We start from the raw sequence: 23,999 nt of genomic DNA, 5'->3' as shown, positions 1-23,999 counted from the left end.
CCAGGCAAGTGTTTCCCAATCATTGGTGTTTATACTACATTTTTTTAAAATTTGCCTTGAGACAGTCTTTACACCTCTTTTGTTGACCACCAGCATTACGCTTTTCATTTTAAAGTTTGGAATAGAGTAGTTGCTTTGGAAGGCGATAATCAGGCAGAAGCCTCCCTTTTCAGACAAGAAATCTGTATTCTGAAATAGCACCCCCACCCCTCCTTTTGTGAGAAAGAGATGAAACACAAAATAATAGATTTCCCTGAGCCTGAATCCATAGACCAGCAGCCCTTAGCTTGAGCGCCGGGTGCAGGAAGTGAGGGGGATTACAGACAGTGAGCTGTTGTCTAACTTGAAAGTTGGATTTTCTCAGCATTGAAACAGACATGTCCTGTGCAGGGCAAGATGGGGAACAGCAAGCCACCAGACTAATTTGGCGGGGTTCTTCCCTGTGAAGAGCTGGCGGAAGCCATCCGTCAGACTATCCTGCCTCTGTCCCCCGCTTGCCAAGCCACGGGGCAGGGGCGTTGGCTTCAATGCAAAGCCTGTGCATGTGGTCTGGAGTATCCAGAACTGCCCTCTGCTGGGGGACCGAGAAGGCAGGAAGAGACAGGAAAAGCTCACGCACCATCGCAACCAATTTCCATCCCTTCTGATGCAGACAGAGCTGCTAATGAAAAGCCCTTCCAGAGAAGGAGAGCATGCTGTGTGCTGAAACCATGTGCTCAGGAGTTTGAGCAAACACACAGATTCTGTTAAAGGGCCAAGAAGACACTGCCTTTGTTAGTTAAAGCCATTCTCTCTCCCCCCACCCCTTTCTTTTCTCTCCTAGTTAAGGTTGGGGAAAGAACGGCAGCTCACTGATATAGCATCACCACTTGCATGCAGAATGTCCTGGATTCAGTCCCGAGCACTTCCAGGTAGGGCTGGGAAAGAGCTTATGTTTTTACTGGCCCTGCTCTTATGTCTTCATTAGCAAACCCAATATGAGGAAATTAAGGAGGTGAAATTCTTCCCAACACTTGAGTTTCATGCCAGGAAAAACTTTCCCTCTTTAATTCCTTGCACATCAGGCTGCTCTTAAGAACAGCATGAGAGTTTTTCTAGAAAAACAAGTTGTTGACTGTAGTTGTGGGAAATGCAGTGGCCCCCCAAACTCGTGTAATCTGCGTTGACACAATAATAATGCATTAACGGTGGACTTATACTGGAGCTTCTGCTTATAGTAGTGTGACACTGAGTAATGCAACTAGTTAAGGTCACAGCCACACCATATAAAGCATAGGTCCAAAGAATCCTGGGAAGGGTAGTTTATCCCTCGCAGAGTTATTATTCATAGCACCTGTAACAGGCGGTTGGAGGATGGATGGCGGCTAACAGATTGAGGTTGAATGCTGACAAGACAGAAGTACTGTTTGTGGGGCAAAGGAGGCGGGCAGGTGTGGAGGACTCCCTGTTCCTGAATGGGGTAACTGTGCCCCTGAAAGACCAGGTGCACAGCCTGGGAGTCATTTTGGACTCACAGCTGTCCATGGAGGCGCAGGTCAATTCTGTGTCCAGGGCAGCTGTCTATCAGCTTCATCTGGTACACAGACTGAGACCCTACCTGCCTGCAGACTGTCTCACCAGAGTGGTGCATGCTCTAGTTATCTCCCGCTTGGGCTACTGCAATGCGCTCTACGTGGGGCTACCTTTGAAGGTGACCTGGAAACTACAACTAATCCAGAATGTGGCAGCTAGACTGGTGACTGGGAGCGGCCGCCGAGACCACATAACACCGGTCTTGAAAGATCTACATTGGCTCCCAATTCGTTTCCAATCACAATTCAAAGTGTTGGTGCTGACCTTTAAAGCCCTAAATGGCATCGGTCCAGTATACCTGAAGGAGCGTCTCCACCCCCATCGTTCTGCCCGGACACTGAGGTCCAGCACTGAGGGCCTTCTAGCAGATCCCTCACTGTGAGTAGCCAAGTTGCAGGGAACCAGGCAGAGGGCCTTCTCGGTAGTGGCGCCCGCCCAGTGGAACGCCCTCCCATCAGATGTCAAAGAGGAAAACAGCTACCAGATTTTTAGAAGACATCTGAAGGCAGCCCTGTTTTGGGAGGCTTTTAATGTTTAATCAATTATTTTTATTTTATTTTTCTGTTGGAAGCCGCCCAGCGTGGCTGGGGAAACCCAGCCAGATGGGCGGGGTATAAATAATAAATTTTATTATTATTATTATTAATAATAATAATAATATTATTATAACAAATTCTGGTTCTGCAGATTCTTTGGGGGACACCAAGGTGTGGATGCGAGCATCTTGAGGCAAGTCGTTGAAACAAGGTTAAGTTCCTTCATTTCTATGCATAAGGCTTCTGTTAAGACACGGGAGCAGGACTGGCAAAAGCGTTGGCAACCTTATTTGATATCTGGTATTTGGTATCTGACGAAGTGTGCATGCACACGAAAGCTCATACCAAAATAAAAACTTAGTTGGTCTTTAAGGTGCTACTGAAGGAATTTTTTTTATTTTGTTTCGACTCAGACCAACACGGCTACCTACCTGTAACTTTATTTGAGTGAGCACACACTCTGGGAAGCCTTTAACCATCGAAGTTTCCCCGTACACCCATATGCCGTGAAACATACACGTGTGCAGTTGTCACGTGGGACAATCTATACTTGGGTGGTTCTGCACGCCTAGTTCCTACCGTAAGCAGAAAGTGCCACTAGCGTAAGGAGTTTGTTATATCGAAAAGAAGCCCCGCGTTCCCTAAAAACTTTGCACCCAGATGGAAATATGGAACGTCTGAATCCAACCGACGGGGGGAAGTTTATCCTAAGCCGGTTCTTAGGAAAGAGAGTAATGCCGGGAGAAAGTTGCAAGGAGAATAACTCCCCATTGCACTTAGTGGGGTTTACTTCCAAGTAAACCAGGGCAAGCTCGGGATGCACGGCTAGGATCCCATGAACAATTAACAGCGAGATCTTCTCCACCTTTGCTCAGAGAAGTCCTATGGGTCCTACTCCCAGGACTGCAACCGTAAACTCCCAATAGACTAAGAGATGCTTCCGACAAAAAAAGAAAGAAAGATTACAATCAGACTGCCCTGTATACAATTACGCGGGAGTTAAGATCCAGCCTTTTAACCTGGACGCAAGCACGGTCCGACTTAAAAGACTTCTTTGCTCGCGGACAGCGAGGCGCCAGCAAGCAGCGACCCCAAGCCACGCCCCTTTATACAGATATCCTCTCAACCGTCTTGGCTAAGGCAGCCAATCAGAGGTAGGGGGCGTGTTCCGAAGCGCAGGACTTGCCCGGGCATGTGAGAGTCGTCAGATGGGCCTTTGCTTCCGGGAGTGACACGTGGGGAGCTGGCTTGCTTAGGTAAGGGGGAAATGGGCAAAAGGGTGGGGCGGATCTCACCCTTAAAAGTTGGGGGTCGAGGAAGTTACTGAAGGCAAGAGAAAAGTGGGACTTTAGGAGGCCTTGGGAAGTTCCTAGTCCCCGTGAGGGGGGTTTTATAGAAGATGGTCCGCATACCTATTTTGGGTTCTCCCTTATCTATTTTTAGAAGGGGGTACAATTTGAGTGAAACTGGGTTGAATCGGGGTGGGACTTGTAGATTTCATAAGCTGCTCTTTAGCTGAGTGGTGGTCTGATAAAACTTTTTTTCCCGGGCCTTGATAACAGGGAGTATAGCTGGGTTTGTTGCTCTTTTAAGTTTTCAAAATGTTACATTTATTCTTTCTCCCCTTGGGCTGATTTTAATTGTGAGTTGCCTTGGACGGGCATTTGCCCATAAAACCAGCCTAAAATGATTAAAAGTAAATAAATAAAACTTCTCCCACCCCATCTCACCCCACCATATGGGAAGGAAGGAAGTTGGGGGGGGGGGGAGCAGCAGGCTGGGGGGGGGCATCTATTCCCTTATCCTGTCCTTATTTGTTTGTTTATTCTATTTGTATACAATCCATTCACACGAAGATCACAGGGCTGCTCACAAGGTAAAAATACAAAACGAGACCACAAAATTCAAAATAAAACAAAACAATAACACCCCCCTCCTCACAGTAGCCAACCAGATACTGATAAGAGGAAGCTGCCTTACTGATAATAGGAAGCTGGTTCATCTAGTATTGCCTGCACTGACTGGCAGCAGGAATTCAGCATCACATAATCAAGCTTACAGGTCCATTGATGCAAAAATCTGCTCCTGGTTCCCCTGCCCCCTAGCATTCTTTTTTTGAGCAATTTTAAAGGGGTGGGCAGAAATGCTTCCTGATATACTTCAGATTACTTAGGGATATACTGTAGCAGTATATTCCCATCTACCTGTTTCTCACCCCAGCCTAGGGAGGTAACATTGTCAATTATATTCCAAAAGCAGGGCCCCTTTTGTGGTGGCCTCAGAGTTATGTAATGCTCTTCTATGGATAGTTCTTTGGCCTCTCTTTGGAGGCACGCGAAGATTGCACACACCTACCCTCCTGAGGCACTGGAAGTTAGGTTCTGTTTGTTAATATTTGTTACTTATATGTAGCTTTAATTTATGTTTTATAATGTTTATAAATGGGTTTATTTTACATTAGCGAGTTTGTTTTTTTGCAACCCACATTATGAACACATTGTTGCTGAAAGGTGGACCAGATACCTTTCACGGGATCATAGGACCAGAAGTATTTTTAAATAAATATAACAATACAATAAAGTTTACTTACTGTTAACATTTATCAGGGTTGGCGCCGTTTTAAGCTAAAGACCCAACACCAATCTTTATTTAAATCATTTTCTTTTTCCTCTCTTTTTTGGGCCTTTTATTGGCTTTGCTTTTTAAGATTATAAACCTGAGAGCACAGCTTCCACCACCCAGCAATTGTAGGCACTTTGTAAGCAATCAATCAATCAATCAATAGAAGAATTATATTTTTAAAAAAATCTCAAATGACATTTGGGGTATGGGACAACTGAGACGGGGAAAATAAACTGACCTTTCAGAATGGATAAAGGTAAATGGATAAAGGTCGTGACCGACTCTGGGGTTCCAGCGCTCATCTCGCGTTATTGGCCGAAGGAGCCGGCGTACAGCTTCCAGGTCATGTGGCCAGCATGACTAAGCCGCTTCTGGCGAACCAGAGCAGCACACGGAAACGCTGTTTACCTTCCCGCTATAGCGGTACCTATTTATCTACTTGCACTTTGACGTGCTTTCGAACTGCTTGGTTGGCAGGAGCTGGGACCGAGCAACGGGAGCTCACCCCGTTGCGGGGATTCGAACCGCCGACCTTCTGATCGGCAAGCCCTAGGCTCAGTGGTTTAACCCACACAACGCCACCCACGTCCCTTTCAGAATGGATAGGGGTCAATATATTTCTGAATGATTGAAATGAGCTGGCAAGACCACTACCACCCCTTGCAGGAATTGCCAGAGGTTGTTGCCATGATCAAGACCGTACTAGAACCCTGTGGTCCTTCTGGCTGTTGTAGTGGTACAACTCCCAGCATCCCCAACCATTGGCTAGATGATTGGGGCTGATGGAGAGCCACAGGTGCACCCTCCCTCACCTAGGACAATCTTATCAGCCTTGGTCATGTCCAGGGAGTGATGGGACTTGTCTGGGCACGAGTCCCTGGGTGAAGGCATAATTCCAAATGTCTTTTGCTGAACAACCTGAAAACTTTCCCTCAGGATGAGAAATCAGTAAGACATGATTTAAATCACTAGTCAGTAAGACTTGATTTATTTTATTTTTTTATTTACAGAAAGACTCATTCTTGCTGGTAATATTCTTAACATTTACAACCAGATGAAGGTTTCATTTTTGGAACAATAAATTTTCAGAGTAGTTTTTACACATATATCAAAAATTACTGATTTGGTTATACTATTAGAAATACATTGTCAGATAATTACGAAACGATCGTGAGGTTTAATAAGTTGACTGCTAATATTTGAACAACTTTTCTGCTGTACTTTATTGGAAGGAGAAAAATAATAATTTCCTTAATAACAATTTAAATTTAGTTGTTGTTGTTGTTGTTTAGTCGTGTCTGACTCTTTGTGACCCCATGGACCATAGCACGCCAGGCACTCCTGTATTCCACTTAAATTTAGTTAAATTTATTTAACTAAAACAATAACATTATAGCATATGTATCCATGTTTGTTAACGGATGTGGTTAAATGATTTTTTATAAAAAAACCCACAGACTGAGTTTTAGCACACATGAAAAACTTAAAACAAATCCTTATTTCGTGATGAATAGCCTTTGGACCAGGGGTAGGCAACCAAAGGCCCGGGGGCCAGATGCGGCCCAATCGCCTTCTAATCCAGCCCGCGGACAGTCCAGGAATCAGCGTGTTTTTACATGAGTAGAATGTGCCCTTTTATTTAAAATGCATCTCTGAGTTATTTGTGGGGCATAGGAATTCGTTCACCCCCCCCCCCAAAAAAAATGTAGTCTGGCCCACCGCATGGTCTGAGGGACGGTGGACTGGCCCACGGCTGAGAAAGATTGCTGACCCCTGCTTTGGACCATAATGTAGCTTAAATAGAAAACTATCTTTAGAAAGATTTTTCCTCCAAAAGCACTTTATTTTAAAATTCAAATTTAAATTAAAAAAAAACAAATCATTGATTTTTATTCACCCTGCTTCCCCTGTTCCTGAGTGGAGAGGCGGGATATTGCCACCCCACAAGGAGATAGTGCCTTATTTGCTCTCCCCACCATGCCCCTCTCCCTGCCTTCTCGTGTTTGGATCAGCCTTTCCGCCTGCCCACCAGTTCCCTAAGAGTCCCTCATCTTCTTTCGTCAGGATGCCGTCTACCACCAAATGCTCGCCGGGTGGGATAAGTCCAGCGCAAGTGGGTAACTTGGGGATGGATGATGAGCAGGACCTCCGGTGCCTCTGCACCGAGTGGGGTCCGGGCCACGACAAAGCTTCCCGGGATGCCGAAACCTCCGGCCAGAAGAAAAAGAAGAGCCGCCGATACCAGCGGTTTATGGCGCGGAGGGCAGTGGAGCAGAGAGGGCTGCAGGGAAAGACCCTGCCGACGACATCAGGCAGCTCAGAAGTGGGTGGTGCACTGAGCTCCTTGTGCTGTGAAGTCAGCCCTTGTGGCCAGTTGTTCGAGAAGGATGGAGCAGGGGCTCCTAGGGAACCTTGTCGGCTCTGTCCGGTTGCGCCAGGTGCTTCCCAAAGTCTCAAGAATCAAATAGCCTCCCCTGGCGGAAAGGGCACCGGTTCCTCATTCTGTCCGACGCCCAGGAAATGTGTGGCGCTTGACTGCGAAATGGTGGGCACGGGCCCCGCTGGGAGGACGAGTGAGTTGGCGCGGTGCACAGTCGTGAACTACGACGGGGACGTCATCTACGACAAATACGTCCGGCCGGAGCTCCCGATTGTCGATTACAGGACTCGGTGGAGCGGGGTCACCCGGCGACACATGGAAAAGGCCACTCCCTTTAAGGTTGCACAGAGTGAGGTAAGCAAAGGAGGGGAGGAAGAGGGGTGGAGGATTGTTTTCTGTACAGCTGGAGAATTAGATGCTTGCTTGCTGCAGAACCAGTGTGGTTTAGTTGAGAGAGGGTCGGACTAGGAGACGGGAGGGTCAAATCCATGAAATTCCATGAAGGATGCTGCTGCTTCTTTGACAAAAATTGCAAACTGATCTGGAAAATGCAGAGAACTGAACTTCAAAGATTTGAAAAATGAGAAACTGAGAGCTAGTGTGGTATAGTGGTTAGAGTGTTGGACTAAGACCTAGGAAGCCAGGGGTCAAATCATTGCTTGGCTGTGAAGTTCACTGGGTGATCTTGGGCCAGCCACTGCCCTTCAGCCTAATTTACCTAGCAGGGTTATTCTAGGGATTAAATGAGATGATTAGCTATTTATACCCCGCCCATCTGGCGGGGTTTCCCCAGACTCTGGGCGGCCCCGAACAGAATAATAATAATAATAATAGCAATCAAACATTAAAAACTTAAACAGGGCTGCCTTCAGATGTCTTCTAAGGGTTGTATAGTTGTTTATTTCCTTCACATATGGTGGGAGATCATTCCACAGGGCAGGTGCCACGACTAAGAAGGTCCTGTACATGTTACCACAGGCCCTCTGCCTGGTTCCCTGTAGCTTCACTTCTCATAGGGAGGGAACCCCCAGAAGGTCCTCAGAGCTGGACCTCAGTGTCTGGGCTGAACGATGGGGGTGGAGATGCTCCTTCGGGTTTATTGGGCCGAGGAGGGAACCATGTATGCCAGCTTGAGGTTGGAGGAAACGAGGGGATATAAATGCAACAAAATAAATAAGCTTATCACTACTAATATACACCTGTATTCCTTAGATACTGCACCGTACATTTAAGAAGAACGATCCTTTCCGCCAGCTTGCGGTAGCGTGGAAGGATTCGGAAAAGCACAAGCGGCTTTTAGAACATAGGAAGCTGCTGAAAAATGAGTCGGACTGTCAGTCCATCTAGCTTAGTATTGTCTGCACTGGTTGGCAGGGGCTGCCCAGGGGTTCAGGCAAGGGGCATTTCCAGCCCTACCTGGAGTTCGAGGGACCTTCTGTGTGCACCCTTAAACTGTAGTTCCCGGACTCTTTAAACATTGGTATGATACTGCTTTCAATGTATCGTGCAGGTGGGGCCCATCTCCCACTTCATCCCTTATTCCCAACATGCACACACCTGCACCTGACGTTCAAGAGACCCTCCAAATTGACATGGGGTGTTTGGGCCGGGACTCCAGTGTGTGATCTGCAATAATCTTGTGGGCTCTTGCCCAATCACACCTTTTGCAACTACTTCAAACTTTCGGGTTTCCCGCAACACTGACACCTGGATTTTTTTGTCGGTCACCCTAATTTGGCTCCACTTCTCTTGGCACTCAGCACCTGAGTTTGCTATTAAAGAGAGTGATACATTTTAATCTCCCTGCTTTATTGCGTCCTTCAAAATTACAATCGAGAAAATTTAAAAGCTCGTAATGTTCCCTGCACCCTTGTCGCTCGTTCTTTGAAGGCTAACGGTGCCCAGGTTAATTAGTACATCATTACCGGTTCATTTCAAGCCTCTGAATACAAGCCTTTTAATGTTGCATTTGATTGGCTTACCCCATTTCACGGGGGTCTGTTCCAGGTGAATAATTGCTGGCTACCTGTCTGTCGCAAAATGCTCTGTTCTCTTGTCTCCATTCGTGGGTTTGTATTTGCGGGCTGAACTTATCCACTTCCGTTCTGTTGATGTTTTAACACACACACACACACACACACACACACACACACACACACACACCGTGGTGTGCTATGGCTGGGCATTCTGCTATCAGGAGATCAGGGTTTGCTTTTCTTATAGTTGTGTCCCGTTGATATAACCCAACAGCATTGGTAATGGGTTGTGGTGTACCTTGTGCTTTGTACAGTGGTACCTCTGGTTAAGAACTTAATTCGTTCCGGAGGTCCGTTCTTAACCTGAAACTGTTCTTAACCTGAAGCATTACTTTAGCTAATGGGGCCTCCTGCCGCCGCGCCGCTGGAGCACAATTTCTGTTCTCATCCTGAAGCAAAGTTCTTAACCCGAGGTACTATTTCTGGGTTAGTGGAGTTTGTAACCTGAAGCGTGTGTAACCCGAGGTACCACTGTAATTTGCACAGATTTTGAGTCCAAAGCGTTTTGCACTTTTTGTACAGAGCCATCAGGAAGACAGTCATACCTTGGAAGTCTTAACAGCTCAGTTCTCGAACATTTTGGCTCCTGAACGTCGCAAACCCAGAAGTGAGTGTTCTGGTTTGTGAGCTATTTTTGGAAGCCGAACGTCCAGTGGGGCTTTGGTTTTCGAACGTTTTGGAAGTCTAATAGACTTCCAGAATGGATTTCGTTTGACTTCTAAGGTACGACAGTATTATTATTATCATCCTTTATTTATTAATTGCCTTCTAAAACAACGTTTCAATGTGCTTTACACATAAGATAAATAAAAACAGAAAAATGAAAAGCCCTTTGGAAAGTTTGGTTCCTTTCGGAAAGTGCAGATAAGGGGTGCCTTTTAGTATCTCAACAGGAATGCTATTCCACAGAACAGGAACCTTCCTCTTGTCTATAGCTGTACAGATTTTCATATTATTGTTATTTTTACATTTATAGCCCACCTTTCCTCCAAGGAGCTTAAGGCAGTGTACATAGTGTCATAATTCCTCCTCATAATTCCCATGAGCCCCACAACATAGTTCTCCCTGTCATTTCATCCTCACAGCAACCCTGTGAGGCAGGTTAGGTTGAGAGGGGGTGACTGACCTAAGGTCACACACTCTGACCATCATGGCTGAGTGGGGATTTGAACCCTGGTCTCCCAGGTCCTAGTCCATCACTCTGACCATTACACCATACTGGATCTCTTTATTTTTTCTGTCAATTTGTATTGCCATAATCTCACGGGTAGTGGGTATCCAGACCCCTATAGGAAATGGGCCAGGATGAAGAATTTAACAGCTCTCTTCTTCACAGGAGAAAAATCAATAGATAGGTTTGTTGTACTTTTGATACAAACTTCTTTTTATTTATTCTTCTTTTCACATGGAAATCTTCAAATCGGATCTCTTCTCCTAGACCTAGTCCCAGGCTACAGAATCCCATTCAGCCTCTGTGCCAGACCCACTAACTGCTGTAGCTCACAAATCCCCAGGATTCCAAGCAACTATCCCCTCAAATCCAGTCACGATACATAACATGGTTCAAAACAGTTTTACATATTTTTCTGACCCACCTATGTTCATTCCTTTAAAAACGCAGGGCACGGCCTATCCTCGCCATCTTCCTAAGGCCCTCTGTTTGTGACGGCGGGTGGCTAAACGGCCTTTTAATTCTTGCAGATCCTACAGATCGTGAGGGATAAGATAGTGGTGGGGCATGCCATCCACAACGACTTCCGAGCCTTGAAATATTTTCACCCTTATGCCTGGACACGGGACACAAGTCGGAGCCCCCTGCTGAGGAAGAAGATGGGGCTCCCTATGAAAGCCAGCGTCTCTCTCAAGAGCCTGGCTAGTGAGCTGCTACACAAGAATATTCAGGTAATTTAAGGAGATGCCGTCCTCCCTCAGATCCAGATCCAAGTACTCTTGGAGGAAACTTGTATTTTCGAGATGCATTTCAGTCGGGCTTTAGGTCCGGTTTTGGCACAGAAACTGCTTTGGTGGCCCTGTATGATGACTCCTGTCAGGAGAGAGACAGGGAAAACATGTCTCTGTTAATTCTCTTTAACCTCTCGGCAGCATTCCGTGCCGTCAGCCATGGTTTCCTCCTGGAGCGGCTGTCTGAATTGGGGTGGGCAGCAGTGTTTTGCAGTGGCTCCGGTCCAACCTGGATGGTCATCTCCAGGGGGGTCATGCTTGAGGAGTGCTCTTTGGTCCTGTGGAGCCTGCCTTCGATGTGGGGTTCCTTGGGGTTCAATCTTATCCCCTATTCTCCAACTGTGGAATGCTCTTCCCAGAGAGGTTCACCTGGACCCTTCATTACATATCTTTTAAGTGCCAGACAAATTCCGCTTCTCCCAGGCCTTTGGATAATCAAACAATCCATGGCTTTTTAGACTCCGGGGGGTGGGGTGGTGGTATTGTTTTGTTTGTCACTATGTTATGTATTTTGATATTTACACAGTAAACCAAGCATCCCCAAACTTCGGCCCTCCAGATGTTTTGGACTACAATTCCCATCTTCCCCAACCACTGGTCCTGTTAGCTAGGGATCATGGGAGTTGTAGGCCAAAACATCTGGAGGGCCGCAGTTTGGGGATGCCTGCAGTAAACCTCCGTGTTGGTCCTCTGATGAAGGGCGGAAAAGAACTAAATAAATAACTTGTTAGGCAACCCGGATAGGATTCAGAGATAGAGTTGTGCTGCCATTGAGCCTAAAGGTTCATTTCAGCTATCATGGGTTATCTTCCTATATACATAAAAATGCAAGGCTGTCATCACGCAGCCCCCCATTGGAAGGATTTGTAGTGCTGCATCGCAGTCCTGGATTTGCATGAAGACAGGGCAAAGGAGGCGAGCAAAGGAGAAGTCGAGTTTTGAGTGTTTGAACAACATCATAGGTTTAAGTAAAGCAGGGGTGGAGGAACGCAGGGGCTGTGAGGATGTGGTGGAGGGGTTGAAGGAGCTGAAGGAGCTGGGAGGATATGGGGGATGTTGGATGAAGTGGTAAATGGAGGCGTTGAGGTTGGCGGGGTCAGCAACATGAGCAGGGATGAGAGCCCCTACTAGTAGAATTCAGTGCTATTGGACTGGCTATGATGTACTTCTTAAATGGGAAAACTTAGGATTGTTCATTGCAAAGATATACTTTATAAAATGTTGGTAGAAGTAGTTGGCTTTGGTCAATGCTACTAGATGGCACATCTTGAGGACTAGAACCTTACACACAGTTTGGGTTTTTTCCTCCCCTTTCCTATCTGTTAGGTTAGCCGAAATGGACATTCATCAGTTGAAGATGCTCAGACGTCTATGGAGCTTTACAGATTGGTGGAGGTACAATGGGAAAAGACGCTGGCCAGTAGCTTCCTGCCAAGCCTTCCAAACAGCCCTCCAGATAGCAGCTCGGAGAGTGTTTGCTACATGGATGACCAGTATTGGCCCAAGGACTTCGACGCAGGCTGTACATGAAGGTGCAAACTCTAGAACAGCTTTCCCCAACCTGGTGCCTCCAGTTGATCTTTTTTAACTCTAGCACAGCTAGTGGTCAGGGACAATGGGAGTTGTGGTTCAAAACATCTGAAAGGCACCAGGGGCAGGGATGCTGCTCTAGAATGTGCACTCGGGACTGTCACTGAGGAGTGGGGAGGCCATGATTCTGAACCTAATGTAGCAACTTTATTTATTGCCAAATTGGACAACCTAAGAATACACGATTCTACTGGTGATGAGAGGACTTCTGTGTTCTTCATTTGATCGAGAGGGGCTGCTTTAGGATTCTTCTTCTGAAGGAAGAAAAGAGGAAATCTTCCAAAAAGATAAGCTGCCTATACTGGCCCTTTAGTTTGTTTTGACCATAGAGAAGAGGTTGACCCAAGATGATGATGGTGATAATTCATTATTTATACCCCACCTATCTGGCTGGGTTTCCCCAGCCACTCTGGGTGGCTTCCAACCGGAATATTAAAAACACGATAAAACATCAAACATAAAAAAACTTCCCCAAACAGGGCTGCCTTCAGATGTCTTCTAAAAGCCAGATAGTTGTTTATTTCCTTGACATCTGATGGGAGAGTGTTCCACAGGGCACGTGCCACTACCAAGAAGGCCCTCTGCCTGGTTCCCTGTAACCTCACTTCTTGCAGTGAGAGAACCACCAAAAGGCCCTCGGAGCTGGACCTCTGTCCGGGCTGAACGATGGGGGTGGAGACACTCCTTCAGGTATACTGGGCTGAGGCCAACACTTTGAATTGTGCTTGGAAATGTACTGGGAGCCAATGTCGGTCTTTCAGGACCGGTGTTATATGGTCTCCCGGACACCAGTCTAGCTGCCACATTCTGGATTAGCTGCAGTTTCCGGGTCACCTTGAAAGGTAGCCCCACATAGAGCGCGTTGCAGTAGTCCAAGCGGGAGATAACCAGAGCATGCACCACTGGCAAGACAGTCCATGGGCAGGTAGGGTCCCAGATGGAGCTGGTAGACAGCTGCCCTGGACACAGAATTGACCTGCGCTTCTACGGGCAGCTTTGAGTCCAAAATGACTCCCAGGCTGTGCACCTGGGAGAAGAGAGAAGAGGTCAGCAACATACGGTCCTGTAGGTTATATCCACCCGCCAAGGCCTTTTCTTTCTGAAAAGCTTACCCCATTGACCCTTTTCTTTCAGAAAACCTACAGGTAAGTTGCATGACAAGGTGGGATTGAACAGTGGGATTTGGTGTTCCGAGGCCCATAGGTTGCTGATCTCTGCCTTAGAGACCTAAAGACAGATTTCCTATCTAATTACAAGGGTGAGTTAGAACTAAGCTGTGATTTATTATTGCAGGAGGGTTTGGACACTTGATTAGTGTGTGAAGCCACAGCTGCTTCCTGTACCATTTTTCCTCTACATGCAATCCAGAATCTCATCGGCAGTGTTCTTGCACGGGGAGATGTACCATGAACCGATAGCTCAGAGGTGCATCTAGAAGCGATTTCCGTGACATTAATAGCTGAGGAAATTGCTGGTGTGGCCAGCCATATCTGTGACTGACTGATTTGCACACCTTTAATTTTCCTTGAATGTGCATGGACAAAGAGTGTTCTGAGCTACTTGTGCAATTTGCAACAGGCATTTTTGTGGGTTTCCCCTTTTGCACAAGCAGTAGCTGAGGTCGTAGAACTGTCCGAGATTGCATTCTGCCTGAAAAGACAGGGTTGCAGAGCTGGATGGCCTTTGCGCATAACAAACACACAGACACAATATGCACATTGCAAATATGGTATCGGAGAAGGGCTGTAGTTTTACCTTCTCCTTAATATGGGTTTCTTTAATAAAAAAAGTGTGTAAGGAACATGCAACTCCCCTGTTAGTGGTATGAAATGGCACAGTCTAGGACTCATGTTCCGTTGCCTCATCTGATGTGGGTGAGAACTGAGACCGGACTTAGCTTTCCCACTGTTCCATATTGTTACCAAGCTGCTCTTGTGAACATGGACCTGGAACCAATAGCCAGTTTCCCATGCTGATTACTTAAGTGCCCGTGGCCTTCCAGATATTAGACTCCAGCTGCCATCATCCCTGACCATTGGTCATGCTGGCTGGGGCTGATGGGAGTTGGAGTCCCTGCAATATCTGGAGGACCAGAGTTTTACACATCCCTGACTTTAGAGCAGGCATCCCCAAACTTTGGCCCTCCAGATGTTTTGGACTACAATTCTCATCATCCCTGACCACTGGTCCTCTTAGCTAGGGATCATGGGAGTTGTAGGGCCGCAGTTTGGGGATGCCTGCTTTAGAGCTAGGCCCCAAAGCAATCCCCCTTCCTGCAAAGACCTTACGCCCTAGTCCTTTCCAGCTCTTTCACAGCATCATGGTTCGTTCCTGCCAATAAGGACTGGAGCATTTTAAGGCTCTTTCCAGCATTTCCCCTTTGCTAGGGCTCTCTTATAGTAGAATATTTTTTCAGCAGCGGCTGGAGGGCTTTGCTTTCTGCAGATCCTGGCTCAGGTACAGCACCATATGTTAAGAGCAAGGTCTCCTTTGTTCCTTGAGCTTCTGGGACATCAAGATAGCGGAAGCTCTTGCCGTATCCCATGCAGGACCTGTCTGCCATACATCACAGCGGTCTGCAGCTCTCAAGCAAACTAATAGCTGCGCCTTCTGCACTGGATTGCAGGTAGCGCCTTGCTTTTGATGCGGTTTCCAGCTGGCTGGACTTGACAGGCAGCACAGTTGGCACAGAAAACACACTGGGCTTGCCATCAGACAGGAGCTTGCTGGCTCTTTCCTGGCACAGGGCACAAGCCCTTTGAGATTCCTTTGTGTTCTTAGTGATGCTGGACATCTAAGGCCTTGCGAAGACTACCCCCCCCCCCTTCCCCAGCCTTCTGTGACTGGGCTGCAGCTGATAGATGAGCAAGTACAGTGGTGCCTCGCTTAACGAATGCCCTGCTTAACGAAATTTCCACTTAATGAAAGGTTTTTTCTAGTGGAGGTTGCCTCGCTAGACGATTTCGTTTTACGAAAAATTTGTCTAGCGAATCGCGGTTTCCCATAGGAATGCATTGAAATTCAATTAATGCGTTCCTATGGGCAAAAAAAATTTCAAAAAAATTCAATGCATTCCTATGGGATTCGCTAGACAAATTTTTCGTTATAAGAAAAGACCCGTGGAACGAATTAAATTCGTGTAGCGAGGCACACTGTACTATGCTTCCCTTTGTAGTGAGGAGGGTCTCATCCACAGTATTATTTTGAGCCCAAACTTGTTTTTCTGCTGCTTCTCCATGGCCTCCTGAGGTCTAGCACCTTGCAGAGGGGTTGGCTTCAGAATAATTGCTTTTGGGGACCATATTGAGCTCGCTGGAGGAAAGGTGGGATGCAAACGGAAGCAATAATAATAATAATGAAAAATTACTCTGGGAAATTATACACATTTTACAACCATTCTTGCAAAAGCCCAGATGGGTGTCACCCCCCCCCCAAAAAAATTGGTTCTTCCTAATAGTAATTATCATAGTAAGCTTAAAGAAGGGAAGTGCCACAGATAGACCTTCCTGGCTGAAATGACACCCTCCCTGCTTCATCAGATTTGTAGTTTTCTACAAGGGACTCCCTTTTCAGACACCACATCCCAATCAGTGTCGCTTTCCAGTGCTGAGGGAAGAGAATTCCTTAGTAGATTCATTGGATGCTTGTTCTCTGAGTGACTGTCATTTAAAAACATACAGCGGTACCTCGGGTTACAGACGCTTCAGGTTACAGACTCCACTAACCCAGAAATAGTATCTTGGGTTAAGAACTTTGCTTCAGGATGAGAACAGAAATTACGTGGCAACGGTGCGGTGGCAGCAGGAGGCCCCATTAGCTGAAGTGGTACCTCAGGTTAAGAACAGTTTCAGGTTAAGAATGGACCTCCAGAACGAATTACAGTGGTGCCTCGCTTAACGAATGCCCTGCTTAACAAAAGTTCCGCTTAACGAAAGGTTTTTTCTAGTGGAGGTTGCCTCGCTAGACTAATTCGTTTTACGAAATATTCGTCTAGCGAATCGCGGTTTCCCATAGGAATGCATTGAAATTCAATTAATGCGTTCCTATGGGATTCGCTAGACAAATTTTTCGTTATAAGAAAAGACCCGTGGAACGAATTAAATTCGTCTAGCGAGGCACCACTGTAAGGTCTTAACCCAAGGTACCACTGTACATTTGTGCCATTAAAAACCAGTAGGAAACTTTAGTATTGTCCGACAGGCACATACAATTCACATTCACACACTCCTTCGTTAGCACGCTAACAGCAGAACAAAATGGCTCGCTCCACCCAAAGCCAGGGGATGAAAGATAAGTCTTACCTGGTGCCCAAAAGATGACAGTGAAGGCGCCAGGCAGACCTCCCTGGGGAGAGAACTCTACAGATGGGGAGCCACAACTGAAGAGGCCCTTTCCATTGCCACCAGCCACCAAGTCTCCTTTGGAGGGGAGGCCTATAGATGGGCTTCAAAAGAACATCTGAGGGTCCAGGTAGGTTCATACCAGGAGAGGAGTTCCTTTACTGACACTGATGGGGAGCCACAACTGTCTAAACCACTGAGCCTCTTTGTGTTTAGTCGTGTCCGACTCTTCGTGACCCTATGGACCAGAGCACGCCAGGCACTCTGTCTTCCACTGCCTCCCGCAGTTTGGTCAGACTCTGAGCTTCTTAGGCTTGCCAATTGAAAGGTCAGTGGTTCGAATCCCCATGGTGGAGTGAGCTCCCATTGCTCTGCCCCAGTTTCTGCCAGCCTAGCAGTTTGAAGCACGCTGGTGCAAGTAGATAAATAGGTACCACTGTGACAGGAAGGTAAATGGCGTTTCCGTGCGCTCTGGCTTCTGTCACAGTGTCCTGTTGCTCCAGAAGCGGTTTAGTCATGCTGGCCACAGGACAGACAAAGCTGTCTGGACAATCACCGGCTCCCTCGGCTTGAAAATGAGATGACTACCGCAACCCCATAGTCACCTTTGAGTGGACTTAACTGTCCAGGGGTCCTTTACCTTTTACCTTTTTAATTTTTCACCATAAGCTTCAAAGGTAAAACAGGGCAGACCCACAGGATACATGCAAAGCACCTCATGGGAACTGTAGTTTCCCCATCCACAGCTACAAATCACAGTCTTCTTAACTAACTACAGTTTCCAGGATTCTTGGAGGTGCAAATGTCTGTGTGTACTATTTCATGTCAAATTTTCCCACCGCATCTAAGGAAGGGGTAGCTAACTGGCCCTCCAGATGTTGCTGGACTGAAGCTCCCAAAATGCCTCTGCTTTGCATGCAGAAGGTCCCAGGTTCAATCCCCGGCATCTCCTGGTTGGATCAGGAAAGAAATCTTTCTGAAATCCCGGAGAGCCTCTGTCCGTCAGGGTAGACAATACTGAGCTAGATCGACCTCTGGTCTGACTAATTATAAGGCCGCTTCCTATGTTCCTTCACCATTTGTCAAGATTCCTCCACCCTCCTCCTTGCGCTTCACTCCATGGTGCTTTCCACAGTGGGTTGGGGGGGGGGGAACGGTGTGGTTGCCCCAGCTGCCCGATTCTCAGCCTTGCTGCTTCTGAAAATATCTTTACAGACAGCAGGGAGGCTTGCTTGCTTGCTTGCTCCCTCCCTCGAAGCTACATCCCTCCCCACCCGCCCCGCGAATAATCATCTGGCGCAGTTGTGGAAATGATGGTAGCCTTCCTTGAAGCGAAACATCGGGGAAGGACATGCAGAGATGACGTTTCAAAATGCCAGCGAAATGTATTATCATTTCTAAAGATGTGACTCACTTAATGATTAGCTTTCCAGTGGGGGAAGAAAAGGAAAAGCAAGCCTCCCGTGGGCTGCAAAAGCATCAGATGTTTTTCCTTCTGCAAACAGAGTAGTTAAATTGCGAGTCCCTCTTGGGGAAGGGAGAGAGAGGTCTCTAACCGGCTGGATTCCGAAAGCCTCGGAGGTCTGTGGAGGACTGGGCCTTCCTAAGCCCCTGAGTTCCTTGGCCCCTCAATGAGCTCATTTCATTCATTTATTTACGCAACAAAATATCCATACCGCTTGATTGTAAGAATACCTTCTAAGCCAGGCATGTCAAACCTGCGGCCCTCCAGATGTTTTGGCCTACAACTCCCATGATCCCTAGCTAGCAGGACCAGTGGTTGGGGAAGATGGGAATTGTAGTCCAAAACATCTGGAGGGCCGCAGGTTTGACATGCCTGTAATCTAAGCAGTTTACAAGAAATTATAAAAGTCTATGCGAAAACAACTGTAAATGAAATAATGCCAAGACATAACAATATATAATCACCAGTACTAGGAATCATAAGATGTGAAAAAGCAGGGAACCCATTTTATTGTGGAATCATCCTTTGGAATGCAGATGTTCTTCATTGGCAAGGGAGGTGTGCTCATGGTACATGCACTTTATTCTCCGAGGCTCACAGCTTCGTGGCTCATTGTTTCACGCCATGCCTTCAGAACTTCTCTACTACCCCTAGGCCCAATGCTTTCCCTACAACTTTCCTTTCTCTCTTTCATCAGTGACTCCAAGGAGGAACTCCTTCCATCGTCTCCTTACATAAGACCAGGCATCCCCAAACTTCGGCCCTCCAGATGTTTTGGACTACAGTTCCCATCATCCCTGACTACTGGTCCTGTTAGCTAGGGTTCATGGGAGTTGCAGGCCAAAACATCTGGAGGGCCTCAGTTTGGGGATGCCTGCATAAGACTGTTCAGGAACGAGCTCAAATGGTTTGTTTATTGCATTTGTCCCATATTTTCCCCCAAGGAGTTGTCATACATAGTTCTCCCCACTACTCATTTAATCCTCACAACGACCCCATGAGATAGGATGCTCTGAAAGCAGGGCTGGATTTAGGTTTGATGAGGCCCTAAGCCATGGGTAGGCAAACTAAGGCCCCGGGGGCCGGATGTGGCCCAATCGCCTTCTGAATCCGGCCCACGGATGGTCCAGGAATTAGTGTGTTTTTACATGAGTAGAATGTGCCCTTTTATTTAAAACTAGTATCATGAAGCCCGTTAAAATAACGGGTGGTGACGGGGCGCGCCAATCCCGGTTCCGCCTGAGGAGGCTGGAGGGATGGCAAGTGGGGTCGAGCGGGGACACACTGGCTGAGGCGGCGGCGGGCTGAGGAGGGTGGCCCGGGCCGAGGCAGTGGGTGTCGAGCTGAGGGGGCCACCGGGGAGGTCAGTGGCGAGGAGCGGGGCGTTGCCATAGCCTCCACCGCGTGAGGGCGAGGTGCGCCCGTGAGGAGCCACAAGGGGTGGCCAGAGCTTCCGGGAGGTGGGAGGAGGGGGTCCCGCCATTGTCCCGCCCAGAGGGGTCCTGCTGCTGCTGCTGGAGGAGGAGGAGGAGGAGGAAGGAGCCCGGAGCTCGAGGCGGCTGCTCCGGCTGTGAGGGGATTGAAGGGGAGCGGCTGGTCGGGGGGGAGGTCCTCGTGCCCGCCTCGCCGCCTCAGCCTGGCTCGTCTCCCTGCCGGGCCGAGCAGGCACCAAGCTCCCCTCTCCGAAGTGTCTCTGCGCTCCAAGTCCCAATGGCTGTCCGTGGGGCACATGCGCAGTAGCGCAATCTCACGGACACAGGGTCTGGACGCAGAGACACTTGGACTTTATTATATAGGATGCACCTCTGGGTTATTTGTGGGGCATAGGAATTCGTTCATATTTCCCCCCCAAAAATATATATATAGTCCCACCCCCCACAAGGCCTGAGGGAGAGTGGACCGGCCCCCTGCTGAAAAAGTTTGCTGACCCTGCCCTAAGCTACTGAAGGTAATGGGGCCCTTTATATGTCCAGCTGTTCTTTGTCAACAACAAATGGTCGCTGTTTTTGTGTTGAATATATGCTATTTGGTAATTTTTGGACCTAATAGGTCCATACACAACACAAAACACTGTTGCTGTATGTAGGTTTTATTTTATTTGTTTTGTATCTTATATTTTGGAAATGTGCATCCAGGTTTTTTTCTTTTAATATTTTTTTTTGGGGGGGCGGCTTCCAAGAGAGTGGGGCCCTAAGCTATAGCTTGTTTAGCTTATATGTAAATCTGGCACTGAGAGGCAGTGGCTGGCCCAAGGTCACCCAGTGAGCTTCGTGGTCAAATGGGGATTTGAACCCTGATCTCTCAAGTCCTGGTCCTGCCTTTCTCAACCTTGGATCCCTAGATGTTGGACCACCACTTCCATCATGGCCAGTGGGAGGATTATGGGAGTTGTAGTTCAAAAACATCTAGAAGCACAAGGTAGAGAAAGGCTGCTGTAACCACTGTGCTACACTGGCTCTCACACTGTCTCCCCCTCTGCTCTTTTGGCTACCCTGAATCCAAAGAACTATTATTATTATTTGCTGCTGCTGTCAAGAATACTGAGCTATATGAAGCCTGGAGTGGGTCTGGGTGTTAACATGAAGGTTGGTGGTTCGAGCCCACCCAAGGATGGCTGTGGGCAGGATTCCTGCATTGCAGGGGGTTGGACTAGATGACCCTCAATGTACCTTCCAGCTCTACAATTCTGTGATTATAGGTGGAGCAATGGTCTGGCTTAAAACAAGGCAGCTTCCTAGAGATCACTCATTCATTAACCTCTTGCAATTTTCGAACAGCTCATATTTTTGTACAGAGAGTTGAAGCAAGTTAATTTTGTGTGTGTGTGTGTGTGTGTGTGTGTGTGTGTGTGTGTGTGTGTGTGTTTTACAATTGAGCTGAGCAGATGGGGAAACTGCTGGTTCTTTACAATTATTTCCAACAAGTTTGCAAACTCAAGTTTTCAGAAGCATGTTTCCGTCTCGCTCGACATTCTCTACCAGCAGCACGCTCGTCAATACAGAGCTGGATTTCTGAAAGGGCGTTTGAAACGAGGACGCTCTCAATCGATGGCTGCTAATCAGAAGTGTCTATGGAGTTTGGACCCCAAAGCGCCAGGGAGCCCCCACTGGCACAATACAAAGGTGAGCCATTATCACCCCCAGAGCTGGTAGAGATGTCACCTCGCCAGCATCACTTGTGACCCATTTTCCAGCAAAACCAGTTTTTTCCCCTGTACGCTGTAAAGCCAAGGGGTGTCCTTTCAGAGCCACAGTATCCTCAGACCCAGCCCAAGATATTTTGCCAGCCTGGGGCAAAGGATGAGATAGAAGCTGTTGCTGTAAACCCCACTAGTGGAGAGTGCTGTTATGCTCAGGCCCTGCTTGCTAGCTATCCACTTTGAGAACAGGATGCTGAGCTAGATAGGCCATTGGCCTGATCCAGTTAATATGTTCATGACCTCTCTGCCCTCCTTTCCATGCACAGAAGGCCGAAGGATTGGCAGCTGAATCCTCCAATGCGACCACCTAGCTTGAGAGTCACTCTAAGGACAGGAAGAAGGGAACACAGAGCTCTGTCCTTTACCGCTGGAAATTAGGAAGCTGCCTTAGCGTTAGGAGGCTCTCAGAACATCAGCCCACCTTAGATCAGTATCATCTGCACAGACTGGCAGCCACTTTGTTGCAAATATTAATATAGCGCAGATTGAAGCAACTGGAAATGTAAGAACTGACTCCTTTTGGAAGAAATCATTGTCCAAGCCCTTACAAATATTACAGCCGTGCCTTGGAAGTCGAACAGAGGCAGACTGAGTTAGGTAGGTTTGTGCCCCATTCGGCCTCATAGATCAGCCTCCAGTTGGTGATGGTGAGTCTTTTGCTGATGGGTTTCCCAGTGCCAATCACCAAAGCCAGACCCAGCAGTATTCACCATCATCCAGTGAAGTTCCGCATGATTATTTCAACCAGTCCCAATGCTAAAGGCACAGGATCAGTCCTGGTCTGTTGGCAACCTTAGCAACTGTTGTACCCAAAGTTAGTCCTACTCAGAGTAGACCCTCTGAATTTAATGGGTGTGACTTATTAGCTCTATGAATTTCATTGCACCTCCTCTGAGTTAAAACCTAGTTGGACACAACTCAGAATATATAGTGGAATAAATGATGGGGGTGATAATGCTAGCCTGCTTTACAGGGCTGTTGTTAGGACTGTACCAAGCTAATCCATATGTAGTGTTCTGTGCATCTGGAAGCAGCAACAAAAGAGGCATCATGGAAATACGGTTTAATTTGTACAGAAGTGTCCAAGTCACAGATCGGAGTTTTTGTTAGCATGCAATTTAGGCTGCCCTGAGAGAGAACAGATTTTTTTTAAAGTGCAAAGTAGATAACACCCTCGTTTTTCTTCCAAATTATTTTTTATTATTTCCCCAGAGTATTATGAATCAAACCAAATTAAATTAATTTAATACAATTTCTTAAAATCAGGTTTCCCCTCTCCTGTTTCGAACAAATGTGAAGGAGCGCGAGGGAGCAGGTGCTTTTCCGACTCATTTTCCTCAGACCTGCCCAGTAAAATAGCATGGTAATTTCCTCTTTGTAGCGAGGGCACCCTGAACTTCAACTTGGAAAGGTTTCGACTGCCATCGGGTTTAATGCATGCAGCTTTTGTGCTCAAGGCCTTTGACGGTCTGCTCTCTATTGCAGGCGACTGAGCCCTTCTGCTAATTCAAGCCTTGAGATGCATACAGTATTTCTGAGCGGAACGCGCTGGTAAATGCTTTGTGAGCGCTGGGTTGTGCTTAGCAAGATGGGCAGGCTGCGATGGGTGACTATTAGTCCCCTATGAACTGATCTACGCCTCCTGGAAAGTATGGGGAAGTCTGAGGCTAGAACAATGATTATGAGCAATTGCTCATAATTCATATAATTGGGTGCTGTGTCGTATCACGATGAACGGTGCCATCAAGCACACCTTCATTAAGAACATGAGAAGAGCCAGTGTCCCATCAAATCCTGCATCCTATAATGTTATAGACTTCTATCACATCAGCCCTTACTTTCCTCTGAATAAAAAGGTCTCAAATGGTGCAGCCTTTCCTCACTGGGGAGTCCAAGGGTGGCACATCCCACCATTGGCATGCGGTGAAATTTTTTGTAGGGGAACATTTAGGTCCAGAGGTGCCAGATTTCAAGGGCTTTGGGCAGGAGGAGCCAGACTTTAATACTTTAATACTCTAATTTACTGGGAACATATAGGGGACTAGCTTAGTCTACTGACTGCATGCCGCTGCATCCCATTTTGCTGCTTGAGGAGAAAAGGCATGTGCTTCCCTGCCCTGCCGCCATCTCTGTGCCACCCTGTCTCTGCCTCCACTGCCGGTGGAAAAGTGGTGTTTGTATTGGCTCTGATTTCTGGCGAGATCTCGGTTGCGGAGCGGGCAGGATGCTTGTGGGAGCGCTGCCTGAGGCAGCTGCTTCACCCTGCCTCATAGGTGGGCCAGGTCTGGGGGAGGCAA

At 47.4% G+C, this 23,999-nt stretch overlaps 1 protein-coding gene across 2 annotated transcripts; it reads left to right on the top strand.

Annotated features, from left to right (window-relative positions):
- Window positions 1–3,249: 3,249 nt before the first annotated feature.
- Window positions 3,250–12,895, top strand: AEN (apoptosis enhancing nuclease). 2 transcript variants are annotated; one of them, XM_035132108.3, is made up of 4 exons: window positions 3,250–3,364; window positions 6,795–7,464; window positions 10,848–11,048; window positions 12,435–12,895. In XM_035132108.3, the coding sequence occupies exons 2-4, from the start codon at window positions 6,796–6,798 to the stop codon at window positions 12,636–12,638; spliced, it is 1,074 nt and encodes a 357-aa protein (XP_034987999.2). In that variant the 5' UTR covers window positions 3,250–3,364; window position 6,795; the 3' UTR covers window positions 12,639–12,895. The 2 variants fall into 2 exon arrangements, with proteins under 2 accessions (XP_034987999.2, XP_088513254.1); XM_088657128.1 differs by lacking the exon at window positions 3,250–3,364 and having other exon boundaries at window positions 6,633–7,464.
- Window positions 12,896–23,999: the final 11,104 nt, after the last annotated feature.

Source organism: Zootoca vivipara, chromosome 13 (assembly GCF_965207765.1).
Source record: "Zootoca vivipara chromosome 13, rZooViv2.hap1.1, whole genome shotgun sequence".
NCBI lineage: Eukaryota > Metazoa > Chordata > Lepidosauria > Squamata > Lacertidae > Zootoca > Zootoca vivipara.
The sequence above is the reverse complement of the archived record's forward strand: the minus strand, read 5'-3'. Positions and strand labels throughout refer to the sequence as shown.